General features: G+C 38.9%; 1 protein-coding gene across 5 annotated transcripts in view; it reads left to right on the forward strand.

Annotated features, from left to right (window-relative positions):
- Positions 1-19,815, forward strand: part of LOC140484726 (prolyl 4-hydroxylase subunit alpha-1-like) — an 82,037-nt gene that overhangs the window by 29,987 nt on the left and 32,235 nt on the right. For 4 of the 5 annotated variants that reach the window (XM_072583500.1, XM_072583505.1, XM_072583504.1 and 1 more), the window contains exons 2-9: positions 3,033-3,150; positions 4,660-4,756; positions 4,955-5,106; positions 8,788-8,925; positions 11,454-11,693; positions 13,253-13,458; positions 15,066-15,242; positions 18,045-18,115. In XM_072583500.1, coding sequence (XP_072439601.1) covers positions 3,033-3,150; positions 4,660-4,756; positions 4,955-5,106; positions 8,788-8,925; positions 11,454-11,693; positions 13,253-13,458; positions 15,066-15,242; positions 18,045-18,115 — 1,199 coding nt within the window. Of the gene's footprint in view, positions 1-3,032; positions 3,151-4,659; positions 4,757-4,954; positions 5,107-8,787; positions 8,926-11,453; positions 11,694-13,252; positions 13,459-15,065; positions 15,243-18,044; positions 18,116-18,537; positions 18,609-19,815 lie in introns of all 5 variants that reach the window. The other variant, XM_072583501.1, reaches the window with a different exon arrangement.

The raw sequence follows: 19,815 nt of genomic DNA on the forward strand, positions 1-19,815 counted from the left end.
CATGATACAACACTTGTTGCATGACTGCACTTTCTGAATCACAGATCTGATTAGGCTGTAAAGAGAGAAGCAGCTGCAGTGGACCACAGCTTTTGTACACGCTGTATTTAGTCATCATGTATTCAGATAGTTAAACTATCCATGTAATTCTTCCTCACTAAATGTGTTAACAAGTAACTTCACGTTCTGCACTCAGAATTCAGGGCATAAATGAGTAATGCAGCAATCCAGTCATTTTAAATATTACTGGATTATGACAGGCACAGTAAACAGGTCAGGATATTTGGTTTTGTTTTGATCTGGGAGCGGAAGAATCAAGTCATCTCGGGGACCAGTCAACCCAACAGAAGTGTTGCTGATCATTGGATGCTGCCTGAACTGCTGTGCTCTTCCAGCACCACTCATCCAGTATTTGGTTTCCAGCATCTGCAGTTATTGTTTTTACCTCAACAGAAGTGTTTACTAGTCTTTGGGCCTATTATGTCACGAGAACATGCGTAGAAGTCCTAAAATTGTTAGATCTGAGCAAGCTTAGACCAGAATTGAAAAAGATTTATGGCATCAGGCTCAGGAAGTCGGAGGGAGTTTGATTCATGAAGGAATTGTATAAACATATCTGAGCTATACAGTTAAAAGGAACTTGGAGGAGTCAGTTAAGTAAAGATTTAAAAGCTGAAATGAAACTGATATTTCTCTGGAAATGAGTATCTATAAAAGGATTGAAACTTTGTATTGTAGTACAAATACATTTAGGGACTGAGAGAAACTGGGATAAGGAGCTATTTTGGACATTTCTGGTTTGAGGGCTTATCATGTGATTAATTGAAATCAAAAAGTCAAATGATCAAAGAGAATTGTGAATTGTTTATTGGGAAAACATTTAATAAGCTTTGTGTACATTAATAAGCTTTAAAGAGAGAAAAGAAGTGGGTGTTAAGGCTCTTGATTAATTAGGGCCCACAAACTTGGAAAATCCCTAGGAACTGTGCTGTTTGTTGCATCGCAAGAGTCTCTGGATTGAAGTTGCTATTTGTTTTCATAGATGTGGGCAATTGTTGGAGAAGCTTATGGGGGAAAAGCAGGACTTGCTCTCCAGTCAGCAAGTGACAAAGTAGGGTCAGCTGAAAGATGCTAGTGAAGTATTAATGAAATCCGATAAAGTTTAAATACCAGGGTTCCCAATTGCTTTCCATCTGAATGTGAAATCTGGTCTGATGATAATCACAAAATGGTGGAATATCAGCAATTTGACTTCATTGAAGGAAATCAAAGGAACTATGAGAAGTCAACTTCTTGTACACAGCATGATCTAACAAATTGCAAGACTAATTTCACAGAATCACAGGATTGTAGCGGTGCAGAAGATGGTAATTTTGCATATTGCTTCCATTTCAGTAATCATCCAGTGCCTTCCTGAGTGGCTCAATTGAATATGCCCCCACCACACTTTTTTGTGTGTGAGGAAAATTCTTTCTCACTTCATCTTTGCTGCTTTTGCAAAACAATTTAAAACTGTCACCTTTGGTACTCAATCTGTTTACAAGTGGGAACAGTTTTATTTTATAATTCATGGCATGAGGGCGTTTCTGGCTAAGTTGGCACTTATTGCCCTTTCTTAATTGTCCGGGGTGGGGTGGGAGCAGAGTACCTCCCTACTTCTGTACTCTGTGGCCTTATTTATGAAGCCAAGGATACTATATCTTTATTAATGTTCTCTTTTTAATGATTTATGTACATACACACCCAGGTCTGTCTGCTCCTGCACTCCCTCTAGAATAGCACCCTTTGTTTTGTATTGGCAATACCAAACTGCATCAGTTTCCACTCCTAAATAGATTAATAGGGCTCCCTGTTTTTATTTTCCTTTCACTAGTATTTGTTTTTTGAAAGGGCTGTTTAATATCCACTCAAAATGACCAGAGATGGCCTCCATTTAACATTTGTGCACTAAGTTTGTGCAAATGTTACAAGTTGTGATCTTAAATTGTTAACTGAGGTTCTTCTGTGGAATTTTATGGGAAACAGATTAACCAGACTGTAGTAAAGTCTGTTAATCCCAAAATACAATTAATAATCTTTTTCCTTTGCCTGTTAACCAGGATGTTTCCTCATTTTAATACAGACTCTGCTAACATGTTTACTGGGTCCAAGGAAAAAATGTCATAAATTAAATTAAATCAGTATCCTGACTCTCATTTTGAGAAACATTTGTATAACTTTAAGGTAATTAATAAAGGAATGAAGGGGCAACATGTGAAATAAAGCATTTATGTAATTATTAACTAAAAGCAGCAGAGATGTAGCCTCTGAAGTCTACAATGAGGATGAGTTGGACAACACACAAAACTAATGAAGAAGACAGGCACACATGAAGAAGTTTTGCACATGATCATCAAAATACTGCTACAATCATTTGAACACATACTTCTGAGAGAGAACCCAGAACATCTGGTAGTAACTGATAATGTTGAGGGTAGCAAGCAAAGAGGAAGGAAGATTACTCTGACACTAAGAAACCAGCACGGGTATTAGATTTGGGAACAAAACCAAAATCTTGGTTGCTGTCAGGGACCGTGAAAGTTGGAGAGTCGTGATTGCAAACAGTGTCAAAGATAACAAATAGAATGATCTGAAATGACCTGCCTAAAACAATGGTAAAGCAGCTTAATTAATTCCTTTTTTTTGAAGGAAATTCAATAAATACTTAGCTGGGAATATTTGCAAAGCTGTGACAAAAGACTGTGGAAGTGGGACCAATTAGATAGCCAATTGAGCAGAATGACCTCCTCATCTTGTACCATTCTGTGATTTCTAGTTGTGTTAAAATAAGCAATATCACTGATGCTGTTTATTGTTGTACGCTCAAAAAGATGGAGAGAATTGCTTTTGTAAACTTTCATTCTTTTGTGTACAAAAATAGCATCCTTACTTGCAACTTATTCATATTAACCATTATTCTGATTTGTTCCGTTTTTGGAAATGATTAAGCATTTACCCCTCCTATTTTTGTTTGCTTATTTTATTTATTGTAGAGCACCAGTAAAGTGCCCAGTTGCCAAGCCATGGCATATGTAAAGATTTGGTGCATATTGGGACTAGGAGTCCTGGTTTCTCTCACTCGGGCTCATACTGATTTCTTCACATCTATTGGTAAGTGCCATTTTCCTGTTTGGATTGAATAGTGTTTTTTAAAAGGAATTATTACTTGACTAATAATACCTGTGCTCCAGTCATGGGTTACAGGAAAGTGCTGAAAACTTGTGTGTGTTGATCTTTCCTTTATACTTTATCTGAAGAACCTGCATTTTAATGTAACCGTCCCAATGTTTTTATAAGCTATGCACAAGATGAGAGAATCCTTGATCCAAAAGCAAAACAATTGCCTGTGTGATCTGAGAAAGGCTAGACCTCTGAATTTAAAGCACTTTCTATCCTAGCAATAAGACAAAATAAATTCACCATTGTAAAAAATAAATGTTATTTTGTAACCCTCTATATCATCTGGATTGATTTGTCAAATGGTAGGCGATTCCCTGAATTGAACCTTGCACACTTTCTGTTGCAACATGGTATTGGAAGCAGCCAGGGGGCAAGTTGTATGTTTGTAATTACATGACTTGGGATGGCACAAGCTTCAAAGCGTTGACACCAGCGTGGCATGTGATGGAAACAACATTACTGGGTCCCCACCTTATCCCACTCTCGTGATGCCGTAATTATTCTGTTAGTCTTGGGCAAAGCAAAATCTGTGTTTGTGGATTTGTCAAATTCTGGAAATTAATTACAGAGCAAATTACATCTACCCCACTATTGTTTCATTGCCATTTTTTGAAATGCTGTTGATTTAAAGGCCAAGTATTGATTTCTAGGCTTTACTGGGTGAGAATTATAAATATAACAATAATGCACCCAGTCCATTATGACGATGGCTTTGAAGCTATATTCTTTTAGAAGTTTTCCTCATCTCCTGTGGGTAGTAAGCTCAATGATTGCACAATTAATCTATTTACTATTATCTAATGCAATGATTAGGGTGGTAGACAGTGAATCCTGTAGGTCTTTGTGTGTTCCTGTTAACTTCAAAGCAGAGGTGTACCAAAACTTCCAAAGTATTATTTGATTGTGAACAGGGACACAGTGGTATTATTCCATGTTTGTTCCAAATGAGAAATAATTTTAGGTTTGGCAGCGTGAGAAGCCATGTGAAAATCAAAAACAAATCTTTGAATTCTTCGGTTTGTAAATGGGAGCAGCAGTGCTTTGGCAAGCAACCCGGAGAGTGGTAGGTTGAACATATATGCAGAGGCGAAAGGGCTTTTGTCAGAAACATCGATTTTCCTGCTCCTCAGATGCTGCCTGACCTGCTGTGCTTTTCCAGCACAGCACTAATCTTGACTCTGAACGTGCATGCAATCAATTCCTTTTCACTTCTCCTACTGTTTTAGTTTAAGAATGTGTACTTTTTTGCATCTTTCAAAAATACATTAATGTAACCAGTTTCCAAAGTGATTTGATACAAATGTTTTAGCACATAGATTTTTTTAAAAATTAAAGGATATTTTTAAATTTCTTAGAAAATTGTGTTAACTTTCTTTGTTCATGAATTCCTCTTTTATGAAAAGCATCTTGAATAAATCTGTTTTGCTTGTTGTTGGGCAGGCCAGATGACTGATTTGTTGTACACCGAAAAAGATCTGGTGACTTCATTGAAAGATTACATCAAAGCGGAAGAGAGCAAACTGGGTGAAATCAAACGGTAACCAAGTTTCTTGGAATTAATAGCAGTTAACTTTCACTTTTTTTTTGTTGCGTTACTTTTTTCTGTTCTTTTCTCTGACCCTTCATGTGCCTGATCTGGTTTGTGCAGTAAATAATTGTGATCTGCATTAATGTATAATGATAACAGTAAAGGATTAATTAGTTCTGAACATGAATTTCTTCTCAATCAAACTAGATGGGCAGAAAAATTGGATCAACTTACCGAGACAGCGACGAAAGATCCAGAGGGTTTCCTAGGGCACCCCGTGAATGCTTTTAAATTAATGAAACGACTGAACACAGAATGGATGGAGCTGGAGAACTTGGTCCTCAAAGACATGTCAGATGGTCAGTGGTGAATCAACATTTTTCTGAGTAGATAGATTAACAGCATCCAATTTCCCCACTTCCTCTTGCTCTATACTGCATCATTCATTTGCCCTGGCACTTTCCTCAACTATTCGCCATTCCCAGTATCTGGAAGGGCAGGGCAAGCCAACTCATGAATCACTTAACAAACACTGCACCTTAGAAAAAATTCCTTAGCGCTTTCTTCTTCAGATAACCTGTGCGCAGTAGGAACAGAAACACTCATTGACAAAATCTAAAGTATGAAAATCAATTGCTTTTTAAATACTTGTGTTTATCTTACAAATTGCAGCACCATGGCTCAGTGGTCAGCACTGCTGCCTCACAGCATCAGGGTCCACTGGTCCAACTCCACTCTCAGGCGACTGTCTGTGTGGAGTTTGCACATTCTCCTCATGTCTGTGTGGATTTCCTCCCGCTGTCCAGAGATGTGCACATTAAGTGGTTGGCCATGCTAAATTGCTTAGAGTATTCAAGGATGTTTGCTGGTTGGTGGGTTAGCCGTGGGAAAGGTGGGGATAGGGTAAGGAGAGTGGGTCTGGGTGGGGTGCCTTTTAGAGGGTCAATATGGGCCAAATGACCTGCTGTCACATGGTAGGGATTCTATGAAATCTGCTAAAAGAGTTGATTTCATGTAAACTATAAGCCTGGGGGGCTATAAATATTGTCAAAAGCAATTTTTGTTCTCCTTGTAAATAAAATGTTCACTTTTTTTTAAAACAAGTATGTTCTCGTGCCCGCTAATACTGGTAAATATTGAAGCAGCTGGCAAAGTAGCCATAGGGTTTTGTTTTAAATGCTCCACGTACTTTTTTAAAAAATTTATTTGGCATTACGTCATGATGCCACAGCTGGAATCAGCAGCTTGGAACATCACAGGCAGTTCTGACCTCCAGTTTCACAGTGTGACTGCAGCATTGCTCCATCCAATACCGTGTGCTGTTGGAAGCTTGTTTTCCATGTTTGATCCACACATCTTGTTTTGATTTAAAAATAAGTAGCATATTGTTTCAGGTGTGTGCACATGTGTTGGTTAGTACTTTGGGACTTCCTTTTGCCTGCCAATGTTCCTGCAGGAAAGAGATCCTCATGGCTGACCTACCACCAGTGATGCACTCTCTTCAGCATGGTGATGAATGCTCCCTGCCCAATATCCGCAAACCTGCCCTTCGCTTAGTATCTCTTTCTCTCTCTGCTTGATGTGGTGATGTCGATGTTGGACTGGGGTGGACAAACTCAGAAGTCAGGTGACACCAGGTTCTAGTCCAACAGGTTTATTTGAAATCATAAGCTTTTGTAACGCTGCTCCTTCGTCAGGTGAAGTAACTTACTTCACCTGTTGAAGGGGCAGCACTCCAAAAGCTTGTGATTTCAAATAAACCTAGTGGACTACAACCTGGTGTTGTCTAACTTCTGAGTTTGTCCACCCCAGTCCAATACCGGCACCTCCACATCATGGTTTGAGAAGACCTTAGATATCTGTGTCCACGATCTCACTATTCTTGACTCTTAGCTTATGACTTTTAGAATGTGTGTGTGTGTGTGTGTGTGTGTGTGTGTGTGTGTATGTCTCATAGAAAACAAAAGTGGTGATAAAAGGTTATTTTTGCTAGGTGTGTTCAGTATTTACTGATTCGATAATGATTGTATTTAAAGAATTCTCGTCCAAAACGGAATTGTTCTTTGTCTGGACCCGGAGGAGAGCACATTCTAGAAACTAATAAGATTTAAATTTAGGGAATCTGCAACTTTGTTTTGTGTCACTATTCCATACGCCAAGCTCACATCTGCACTTTATTCAGTAAATAAATTCCAGTTAAAACAGCTGGGTTTCATATTAAAATACTTTAGACTGGAAAAGCTAGGAGTTTCTAAATGTAGTGGGGGCAATTTGAACTCAACCTATGCAGTAACCAACAGTTTTACTGCACTATACTTTTAAATAAACTTCATTTGGCAGATGAAGGTTATAAAGCAAAGGGCAGTGGACCGAGCTACATTGTAAATTGGTTGCATACCTGGCATGAGCAAATAACAAGACATGTCTCAGCATTCAACTCTGATTTCTCGGCAGTGGTAAAACAATTTTCAAACAATTAGTGATGAAGCGTTTTCATGGGGATGTTATTAAAAAACATGTGATTAGGTTAGGCAGGTGTTGAGCTGCTTTGGCACTGAGCAAAATTGAGATAACATTCAAACCTTTCCTTCTCAAAAGCTGTCTAACTTCTGCAAATGCAGACACAGTTGGATCAAAATGAACATATCTACTCCTGTAGCACCTTCAACACCGTTATGTCTTGGTTTTCCACATTTTGATGTGTGAGCTATCACATATAACTCCTTAATGGCTTTGAGTCTTTGAGTGACGTTGACTGAACAGTGAGCACGAGCAAATGCTCCACCTCAAAGGTTGACTGAAAACCCCATCGCTATCAGAGTGTGCTTAATACATTTTAAATTAATGAGAACTGTTGAGCCAAAAAAATGCCAATTCAACATTGTTAAAAGGAGATGGTGAAGGAACAAGAGAGTATATAATTTAAGAACAATTTGATCTGAGGTTAATACATTGCATTGGTAACCCAACATTAGATTCTAATAGATTAGTGAACTGTAGGTTCACTTCAGTGATAGGCCTCATTCTCCCTATCAGAATGAATTTCTGCATTCTGGGCCCCATAGAACAAAACAGCAAATAAAACTTTAGGACAGGGCTTCCCAAACTTGTGGTTGAGATAATTAACAAATATTGACATGTTAAAACAGCTGGGTTTTAACGACAAATAAAGACAACAATGCATTGAAATTCGTGTATGGTTGCAGGAATCTTTCTTCACGTGTCTGTGGCATAGAGCAACAAATATTATGCTGATAAGCAAATAACCACAGGAATGTAAAAACATTTGAGCTCCTGAGTCTGAGTGATCACTGTAAATGATATGTTTAACACAAACAGTCAGAAATCTGATCATTTCTCGGACCCTAGTTTTAAAACTATAGTTTAATGATGAGGCTGATGATTGTTGAGGTGATGTTAACCAAATTCCCATTCTCTAGCAATTTGTTAACACTTCTGCAGTTCTCACCTGACTATATTCATCTGGTCTGTCTTGACTCATCTGGTCTTGAGCCAGATGTTGGGAGAGAGAATCTATTCTCTGCCACAGCACCTTTCAGTGAAGTTAAACCAGGCAGATTATTGATGATACTTATGGAAGTTTCTCTAGCCAGGAACATTTGCCTGATTACAAATGTGCATATCAGACTTGGAGGGCAGTGTCTTATAAAGGCACTGTCAGACAAAAATACTGTGGGGGTCCACTATTTGACTGAAGTGTTAAGGAAAGGTGAAATCTTGCCTTAGATGGGGGATTGATGGAACCAAAAGTGAAACAGATAATGAGTGAATTTTCTGTGTTTTTGCATGCAAAAATCAGTTAAGTAAAGAAAGGTTCTAATAGGAGAAAAGTATCTTATAAATTGGAGCAGACGAGGTAGCAATGCAAATAAACTAATTTTCCATGTCATCTCATTCCTTGCAAGTGTGTCGCCGAATCAGGACAGAATATATGTTGCAAGCAGTTGGTCTGGTGTGCATATTGAATTTGATCTTTAGTTTATGAGCGTTGATGCATTGCTACCCTGTGTCCCCCCCAGGATTCATTTCCAACCTCACCATTCAGAGACAGCACTTGCCAAATGATGAAGACCAGACTGGAGCTGCCAAGGCTCTGATACGTCTCCAGGACACGTACAATTTAGACGCAGAGACCATCTCTCTGGGCAACTTGCCAGGTATGCAAAAAAGGCGATCTTACATTTTAGTAATGTCGCTGGCTGTCAACGTTGGCAGATTTTGTACAGATGGTAGCAAGAATGCAGTGTCTTTGCTGGGTTTGTTAAAACTTGTGGCAGAAAACATCCGAGGATTTGTTAGTTCTGTGTTAGTAGCTCCAACATGTCAGTCAGTATAAAAATGGTTTTACCTTCTGGTGAAAGAAATGGCTGAATAAGGTCAGATTAAAATACAGACAAATTAACATTTGTGCATTGTTAATTATAATAGGTAGAAAATGCTTTTCTGTTTGCAACTCTAGAGAAGCTCTGATAAATGTCAAAATTCCAATGTTTTATTTGTTTTCTTTTTCTTTGCAAGACTGTACAGAACTGACTTATAATATTTGTATGATTTTTATGAATAAAGGATATCTTTGAAATAAAATAATAGTTATAATATTACTTTGAGGTATTTATTTTTTGTCACCATGAATCTTTACCATTACAAAAATGTCTGAGTTGAACAAAAGATTCGGTGTTAAATTCTGACTCTATTAGTTGGATCAAGTTATAAATTTTCCATCTGACCAATTCATTTTTCACAGAATCGCTATTTTAAATGCCGTATTTTATTTGCTCATGGGATGTGGAGCCTGTTGGCTAGGCCAGCATTTATTGCCCATTCCCAATTACTCAAAGGGCACTGAAGAGTCAACCACATTTTTCTGGATTTGGAGTCACATGTAGACCAGACCAGGTTAGGATGACAGATTTCTTTATCTAAAGGACATCAGCGAACTAGATATATTTGTTAAAAACCTCAACAGTGGTTGAAAAGTCACCATTAGGCAGTTTTATTTTATTCAGAGTTGACAATCTGCCAAGATGGCATTCAAACTCTTGTCCCCAGAGATTCTGAATCATTAGTCAGTGAGATGGGTTTGCCCATAATCCACCGATTTAAAAGGTGCTAATAGCAACATAAACTCTCAGAAAAAGAGGATGAACTGGAGAACAAGGTTGTGGCTCCTTTGACATTGTTTCCTACCTCCCCTGTTTTCTTCCAATTGACGCTTCATCTCCTGTTAATAGTGCAGTCTGATTTCAAGGATCTTCTTTGAGCGATCGTGTGAGAGATGCATTTAGAAGAAAAAGCTTTTCATTTTTTCTGATTCTAAAACTAGGGGATGTTCAGAGTCTCTTATCTCTAAGCCAGACTTGAAGATCCACCACAGGATTTGAGTGCCTTTTTAGGATGCCACTCCAGTGCTGTCCTGTAAGAATGTGTGGCAGGTTTTTTGATCATTTTAAAGCTGTCATGAAACTGAGTAAGGTGTGTTTTAGTGAAGGATATGATGAAAAGGACTGTCTCAATGAGATGTTCCAGTCTAGCATGAGTATATCTCCAGATACTAAAGAAGGATTGGAATGCTGACTTTATTTCTTTATTTTTCTACTTTATACCTAAGATTTTGTACCTCGGTACAATTGTACCTAAGATGGCGCTAGGAATGGTGACTTTGTACACTTCTCACTGTATTCCTGTATCCCTGTATTTGAGTACACGTGACAATGAAACCTAATTCTAAATAGGAGCAGAAATAAAAGTTTGATTCCTGGACCCTGCTCTGTGATTCTCAACCAGTATCTCAACCAGTACAATGATGGTTGAGATTCTGCCTTAATTCCTCTTTCGACTCCCTTTGCATTTGTCTTGATTTCTGAGAGACAAAAAAATTTGTTCATCTCATCCTTAAATTAATCAAAACTGGACTTTGCACTGCTCTCTACACTTGACAATTCCTAAGGTTCATAACTCTCTGCATTAGTAACAAAGAACTGAAAGTAATCACTGGTTGCAAGTGGATGGGGCAATGTCAGAAGGTACAGCAAAATGTTTTGTTAAGAGTTGGATTTTAAAGGTCATCTTGAGAGGAATTTGGGGTGAAATTTGAGAGTTTAGCTAGAAGGCATGCTTATCTCTGATGGAGAAAGGAAAAGAGACTGTAATAAATCTAGCTTCAGAGTAACAGTGTTTGGAATGGAATGAGTTTAAGCTTGCAACAGATGACTCATCAGGTTTGAGGCCAATTATAGGTTTAAAAAAAGGTTTAAACTTCATTTTGCACATGAAGTTGAGGAACTGGATTGCAAATGCTGTTCACAGTGCCACGGACTCAGGTTCGATTCCAGCCTCAGGCGACTATCTGTCTGGAGTTTGCACATTTTCCCTGTGTCTGCGTGGGTTTCCTCCAGGTGCTCCGGTTTTCTCCCATAGTCCAAAGATGTGCAGGTTAGGTGGATTGGCCATGGTACATTGCCTATAGTGTTCAGGGATATGTCAGTTAGGGTCATTAGTCAGGGGGAATGTAGAGTAATAGGGTAGAGATATGGGTCTGGGTGGGATATACTTCAGAGGGTTAGTGTGGACTTGTTGGGCTGAATGGCCTGTTTCCACACTGTAGGGATTCTGTGATTTGATTCCATGATTCTATGCCTGACCCAGCGCAGCAAAGGCATAATTCTGTTTGCCTTTTTTCTCTCAGGTGTGAAGCATAAAACATCACTCACCGCAGAGGACTGCTATGAGTTGGGCAAAGTAGCCTACTCGGATACAGATTACTACCACACAGAGCTGTGGATGGAGCAGGCGCTGAAACAGCTAGATGCAGGCGAGGATTCTAACGTAAACAAAATCACCATCCTGGACTACCTGAGCTATGCAGTGTATCAGCAAGGAGATCTGGACAAGGCAATGGAGCTCACAAAGAGGCTGCTGACATTGGGTAAGGATGTAATATGAAAGGTTCCTTGTGCAGGGGATTCTAAAGATACAGGTCGGTAAAGATACAAAGGATCAAAAGGGGAAGTTAAAATAAATCCCAATTAAGAATCACCACTCGTTAAAAATCATAATGTGGGTAAAGCTGTATTCATGCCCTTAGCAATTTATAAGCATAAAATATCTTATGAGAAAAGTATCAACTTCTGAACTGTATCTTTTACATGTTCAACAGATATCTGACGTATGAGTCATAATTTTAAATTCTAATTCAAAAATTTAACAAACCAGTACACCAGAGTATTCAGTATGTTAAAAAGATCAAGGTTATCACTCTCTACACTGTCTCTTCAAACTAACAAGTAAATAATGCTGTTGCAGCCAGTATATTTCAAACAAAAAATCCTCATGTCCCATTCATTAAGAATTAAAATAGTTGAAATAAGAGCCATATTGGATACCTAAATGTTAGCTTAGAAAACCTGTTTGAAAATAGTAGAAGTCCACTAACTTATGTAACTTTCTGCAGTATCTTTTACCACATTGTTTTCTTGATGGATCATTTTCTTCTTACAAATTAATGGAGCGGTCTATATCTTTTTTTTAAATTCACAAGTCTTGGGTTCGCAAGTTGGGCCAGCGTTTATTGCCCATCGTAATTGCCCAGAGGACAGTTAGTTGTCAGTCACATTGCTGTGGGTCTGGAATCATATGCAGGCTAGACAAAGTAAAGTTGGCAGCTTCCTTCCTTGAAGGATATTAGTGAATTAGATAGGTTTTTCTGACCAGTTTTGTGGTCATCCAGATTATTATTGAATTCAAATTGCACCGCCTCATGAGGCAGGATTTAAACCTGGATCCTTGGAACATTACCTGGGTCTCTGGATTATCAGTCCAAGGATAATATCTCTAGGCCAACACCTCCCCTAAGCACCATTGTACAGCTACAAGAGAGCATCTCTTTTAGATAAATGATGATATCGAGAGTAGTTGGACACTGAAATGCCTGCAGAATAAACTCTCTCATTCCTTGTTGGATCTGCAGCCAAAGCACTTAACTATAATCTGCTTTGCAACTTGCATAATGTACTCTTTGTTAACTGATTAGAACATTCAAGTAAACTTTGCATCTAGCCCATACTAAGCAGTCTGCCTAGATGACTCATTTATTTTTCAAAATGGCGACTGCAGGATACAACTGATGTGTATTTTGTTGACCCAAAGAGCAGGCTGTGTCCAACAGTTTTTAAATTTCAAACACAAAAACAGAAGTTGCTGGAAAAGCTCAGCAGGTCTGGCAGCACCTGCGAAGAGAAATCAGAGTTAACATTTTGGGTCCAGTTACCCTTCCTCAGAATGTTTTTGGGTTTTCGTTTTTGAATTTCAGTGCTATTACTGCTAGGGCAGGAATGAGCACCCATAAGGAAATATTTAAAAAAAGAATATGACGTGATTTCAACTAAGACAGTGGAACTTGGAGACTGGATAATTCATTTGTTCCAAGTTGCGTTTAGTTTGAAGGTAAGACTTTTGTGAAAGACCTTACATTGACTTCTGTTGTAGATCCTGAGCATCAGCGAGCAAATGGAAATCTGAAGTATTTTGAATATATGATGACTGATCAGAAAAATGAAAAATCAAACATAGCTCAGAAGACAGAAGGAAACAAATCAGGAGATGTTACAAAGACTAAGCGAGAGCGCGTCAAAGATTACCTACCAGAGAGGCAGAAATATGAAAAGCTGTGCCGAGGCGAAGGTATCAAACTGGTAGGTGAATTATTTGAATGAAGACGATTCCTGAATGATGAGGATGGTCTACATATGTAGCTGTGTTTTGCTTCTATATTTGTACAGTATGTGATGTGCACAAGATGATTAAACGTGGCAGGTTCTTCTTTGATTTCCACCACTTAGGAAATCAAATGGATAAAGGAGTGAAGACACCTTTTTAATCTGTGATTTAGCAATGGCCCTCCCATCTGAGTCCAAAGGGTTGTGTATTTAAGCTCAATTCCACAGATGTGAGCACGTAATTTCAGATGAAATGTTAAAACTGAAGTCAAATCAACACACTCCAAGTTGAGAGTGAATGCTCTCACAGCACTGATGACTTGGCTAATTTTTATCCCTCAACCAGCACTACTAAGCCATGTGGTTATTTATTTCCAAGCTCTTTATAAGACTTTGTTTTGTACAAATTGCGATGTTTCCTGAGTTAAAACAATGAATGCACTTCACAAATACATCATTGGCTGTAAAGCACTTAAATTTGTGAGGCATCCTGAAGCAGTGTAAGACTCTATATAGATATTTTTCATCAGCCTATTCAGATGCGTTATGACAAACCCTTGGAGCAGATGAAACTTGAACCAGGCCTTCTGTCTCAGATGTATGGACACTACCATTGTGCCACAGAGACTTTACAAGATGCTACATACATTATTTTTCTAATCTACCTGTTCAGGTATATTATTACACACCACCTGGAGCAGGTGAGATTTAAGCCCAGGCCTAATGGCCCAGAGGTAGGGACATTAACGCTGTGCCACATGAGTCATAAAGATGAAACACTAGATGCAAAACATGCATATTGAAGATGTTACAAAGACTAAGCGAGAGCGCGTCAAAGATTACCTACCAGAGAGGCAGAAATATGAAAAGCTGTGCTGAGGCGAAGGTATCATATTGAAAAATTTCCAACATTTGTCACTTGGCAAGCTATAAGCCAAGAGAATTGATTGTGCATCTCATTGATGTTCAATGAGGCATGTGTATTTTTGGGTGTGTATTGATTGATAGCCAGGTTGGGCTCAGCTGTGTTACTGCCTACGGTTGAACAGGCTCTTGGCTTGTGGATTATACAGTTGACGAATGGTTGTTTGGCCAAAATATCTGCAGATTGTTGGGCAAAGTTGACCTCATTTAGGATGGAAGGATAGAAGAGCAAATTGGGGAAACAAAATAGATGAAAAATGTCAAGCTTCAGCCATGCAGTGTTTGGACTGAGTCAGTGGCAACTGGTTTCCACTAGAGTAACACTAACTGTGTGATATTATTGGCTTTGCTGTTTTATTTATCTGGAGAGTTTGTTTAATTGTGTCAACAGCGTGTTTGGCATTGGTTCTCCTCTGGACAATGAAAGAATGAATTGGCATCCAGAAAGTTTTGAATTTGGTGTAAAATTTGCATTAACTGGTTTGTCATCTGGTGTCTATTTATTGCAACTGGCTATGGCAACAGAATGCTTCTGCATTTCTCGACATCATGACTTTTGTACTGCAAATTTAAATCAAGGTATCAAGCACTTCGAAATCTTTCAATCAATGTTACATGGCATTATGTAAGTGCCTGTCTTCATTTCTGTTTCTGTGCAGACACCTCGAAGACAGAAAAGGCTCTTTTGCCGTTATTCAGATGCAGACAGAAATCCTTCGTACATTCTGAAACCTGTGAAGCAGCAAGATGAATGGGACAAACCTCGGATTATCCGTTTCATTGATATAATTTCTGACGAGGAAATTGAGCGAGTGAAGGAGTTGGCAAAGCCAAGGGTAGGATGTCACATCATTTGAGATATCTTTTGTGTGTTTGCTTAATTATCTATGTGTTGCAGAGTGACAATTACAGGTACACAATCCTTTATCGGAAATCCTTGGGACCAGTTTCTTTCGGAATCAAGAATTTTTCGGATTTCAGAATAAATTACATTTTTGCAGTGAAATTTAAAAAGTTACCTAACGGTAGGCGCACATGTAAGTGGTGTGAGTGCTGAGACACAATTGACACCTGCCAGTGCTGGGTTACACCACCACATCACATCTGAGTGACATGGTTCAAGTAAGTGTGGAGTTGGGCCACCTGTTTGCACACCAAAATGACGCTTCACAGTCCATGAGAAAAGTTTTGGAGCTTTTCAGATTTTGGATAAAGGATTACGTACCTGTAAAAGCTACTGTTCAATGCAACCTACCGCATGGTATTTTTATACCTTTTTGGAATGTCCTCTATCTTTTTGCATGCTTGCCATAAGCAGATCAAATTGAGCCTTTCCACTTCGGAAAGATAATGTTAAAGCTGTTGTGAACTAACCACGTGGGTGCACAGTCTAAGAATATCATTGGTTCAAAACATGATGCAGACCATTGACCTGCATGCCGTGGACATTGATGTTGTTCAGGAAAACCCAAGATGGGGAGCAAGCCGATAGTTTGTGCCTTGGGGTCAACTCTGTTTAAGCATCACCTAGTGTGGCTCAGCAACCCCACTCTTGACTGCAGGATCTGTGCAAGTCGGTAGTGGAGTGCATGTTTCTGAACTCTGTCAGTATCTGTCCACCACTTTCGGTCAGCACCCTGTCCTATACAAAGGAAAATATACTTATAACAACATCGTACAACCTTTGTTGTATTCAAACCGTACTTGAAATTCTTCGTCCTTTGTTCTTTAATGAGATTTTTGATTTTATGGTAATTAATGCAGAATTAATTGGAGTTGTGTGGGGTGTGGTAGTTATATGACTGCTCCAGTAATCCATGACTGGATTAACGATTTAAATACATGAATTCCAATCCAATTGTGGCAGCTGGGTATTTTAAATTCAGCTAATTAAATATTGCATAAAAGGCTGGTATAGTAATGATAGCTCTGAAACCAAGTGAATTATTTAGAAAAACCCATCTGATTTGCTCATGTCCTTCAGGGGATGAAGTTTGCTGTCCAAAACTATATGTAACTCCAGGCCGAAGTGGTTCTTAATTGCCCTCTGAAATTGCCTAATAAGCCACTCATTTGGCCTCAAGACGGCATAGTCAGAGCCCGCCCCCCTGCCCGTGAAAATTTTAAAACAGGGTTTTATTTCCTGTCAATCGATGAGAATCAGTCATTGAATTTAGACTGTCTACTTGAATGTTTGAGCCAAGAGGCAGGGAAATTTCTTGAAAACACAGTGCTTGCAGTTGTTTTAATTGTCAAAAGATATTGAAATATGTTAACTAAACACATTTGATCTATATTAGCATTAATTATTTTCTGACCAACTAAAAAAATCAAACTTGCCCCATTAATTAATTACCATAATAAATGACACCCTGTGAACTCTAGCAATTTTGAGGAGGCAGCTCATCACCATCTTTTCAAGAGCAATTAGGCTTGGACAAAAACTCCATGAGCTCAATCAAAAATAAAATCAATTGGCACGTGCGTATTTGAATTGACTGAATCATAACTCATTCCTGCTCCTATCATCTGAGGAATACAAGTGCTGTAACCATTAGTGAGGCTCCAAATGGGCTTTCCAAGAACTTCAGTTTTACAAATGACAATTGTTACAGTTGGCATTCACTGTGTGCACATAACCCAGAATCATAGAGCTGTACAGAATGGAAACAGACCCTTTGGTCCACTCGTCCATGCCAACCGGCTATCCTAAATTAATCTAGTCCCATTGGCCAGCATTTGGCCCAAATCCCTCTAACCACTTCCTATTATTGTACACAACCAAATGCCTTTTAAATACTGTAATTGTACCCACTTCCTTTGGCAGCTCATTCCATATACGCACCACCCTCTGTGTGAAAAAATTGCCCCTTGGGTCCCATTTAAATCTCCCCCCCGCCCACCTTAAACCTATGCCCTCTAGTTTTGAACTCCCTTACTCTTAGAAAAACACCTTGGCTATTTATCCTATCCATGCCCCTCATGATTTTATAAACCTGTATAAAGTCACTCCTCAGCCTCAAGCTCCAGGGAAAAATAAGCCCAGCCTATTCAGTGTCTCCCCATAGCTCAAATCCTTCAATCCCAGAAATATCCTTGTAAATCTTTTCTAAACTACTTCAAGTTTAGCAGCATCTTTTCCATAGCAGGGAGACAAGAATTGAATGCAATATTCCAAACATGGCCAACCAATGGCCTGTTTAGCCGCAACATGACATCTTCAACTCCTATACTCTATGCACTGACCAGTGAAGGCAGGTGTACCAAATGCTGCCTTCACTATCCTGTCTACCTGCAACTCCACTTTCAAGGAACTATGTAATTCCACCCCAAGATCTCTCTGTTCGGCAACACTTTCCAGGGCCCTTACATTAAGTGAACTCATCTTGTCCTGATTTGCCTTACCAAAATGCAACACCTCACATTCATCTAAATTAAACTCCATCTGCCACTCCCTGGCCCATCAGGCCATCTGACCAAGGTCTCGTTGTACTCCAAGGTTGTGAAGGAATGACCTAAGGATGATCCTTCCAGTCTAATGGGTGTTCTTTATCACTGGAAGAATTCTGATTGGTCCCGCTCTGCGTCCAGTCAAGTTGGTAATAATCTTTGTTTTTTCTGATTGGTTGGCTTCACAGCTGAGACGAGCCACCATTTCTAACCCAATAACTGGAGTGTTGGAGACAGCTCATTACAGAATAAGCAAAAGGTAAGTGTGAGCTGTGCTGGCTCCTCTTCACAGAAGCTGCTGCATCTTGTTCAAACTGTGCATGTTTGGAAACTGGCATCCACCGACGTGAAGCTGGGGAAAGAGTCACCGCCAAGAGGAGGACTGACTTGTCAACATGTCGATGAAGTGCAAAACATGCAGTTAGAACCAATGGTTCTAATCTATGCAGGCAGCTTAAACAGATGCAACAATTCATTTTCCACCATCCTCCATCTTCACCATGTGCTCAAAGGAAGCCAGACTTTAAAAATGAAAGGACATTAAATTGGAACTTGTCCCCAAATATAATCCTTGCTCCTTCATCCTGCCTATATCCTGACCAATCAGAAGCCTCCAGAATTCCACTAAGGAGTGGTGATCTGGCTGTTCCAGGATTAAATTTGTCCTTTCTCTCCCTGTAGCTGAAGCGTGCCACAGTGCATGACCCTGTGACTGGCCAGTTGACTGTTGCAACTTACAGAGTGTCAAAAAGGTAAGGGGGAATTATGAGGTACTCTTTAGACCTGGGATAGGCTTCCCATCACACACATTGACAGTGTGAGCACCTTTGAACCCTCTCTGGTTTATGGTGAGGATTTCTTGTCCAGCTACTCAAAGTCCTTACAATTTGTTAACTGTATCCATGTCAAGAATAATGGTTTTTGAAACCAAATAAGAGTATTAGGGTAGCGTGCAAGAAACTGATTATTTGTTTGATGTGGTTTCAAAAAGCTAAATACAAGCCACATATATTAATAGGATCCTGAACTTTATGGATAGCAAGGACATGTACATCTGTGTATGGCTGATTCAGTTCAACAAAGAAAGTGACAGCCATTCCACTAGTTCAGTTCTTATGGCAAACTCTGACAAATCAATCTGTTTGAGAGCAGATTTAAACAAATCCTGGTTGTTATCAGTATTAATGAGTGCAATTCTTCTACCAATCATTTGCTAACTAATGAGCACTCTCCCTCCAGTATAAATGTTGGTTTTCTCCCTTGAATTTGTATTCTTGAGAAATGTCCTGATGGGTGCAAGTCAAAAATCTTTGACAAAATGTGTCCTTATTTCAGCAATTGGAAAACAGAAACCACTGCTAGTCAGTGTGTTGAAATTTAAGTAAATTGTGAAACCGTGTTCTAAATGGGTTCTGTTTTCTTCTTTATAACAGATCAATAGTGAAAAATATAATGTTTGTGTGTTATGTATAAGCAATATTGTTATAAATCATGCATTCCTGACCCCTCATTATGTTATTCACTTACCTTACTATGATTTGCTCTCTCCTTTTAATATCTGATCCTTTGCAATATGGTAACAAATCTGCAAATGTGTCTTCAGACATGTTTATGGATTTATAACAGCCATTTATGCAAATATATTTATTAGAGAATTGCTATCAATGTGTTTCTTCAGCTATATTTTGTATTTTTTTAATGTTAGGATCCGTTATGCCCTATAATATGCATATCGCACACAACATCTGCACCATATTTTAACTCCTCAGCCTTTTTATTACTCAATTGAGTTTTTGTTTTGCTCACTGGAGTCTATTATAGCTTTTTAACAGTCTCTGCAAAACGAATGCTACAAGAATAAATGTAATCCAACTTACGAGTTATTAGTGTGGTGTTTTAAAAGATTGGAGCTTGAGTGGCATTCAGTCCAAATTGAGTTTCTTTATTTCTAAACATTCC

Source organism: Chiloscyllium punctatum, chromosome 13, assembly GCF_047496795.1.
Source record: "Chiloscyllium punctatum isolate Juve2018m chromosome 13, sChiPun1.3, whole genome shotgun sequence".
NCBI classification, from domain to species: Eukaryota; Metazoa; Chordata; class Chondrichthyes; order Orectolobiformes; family Hemiscylliidae; genus Chiloscyllium; species Chiloscyllium punctatum.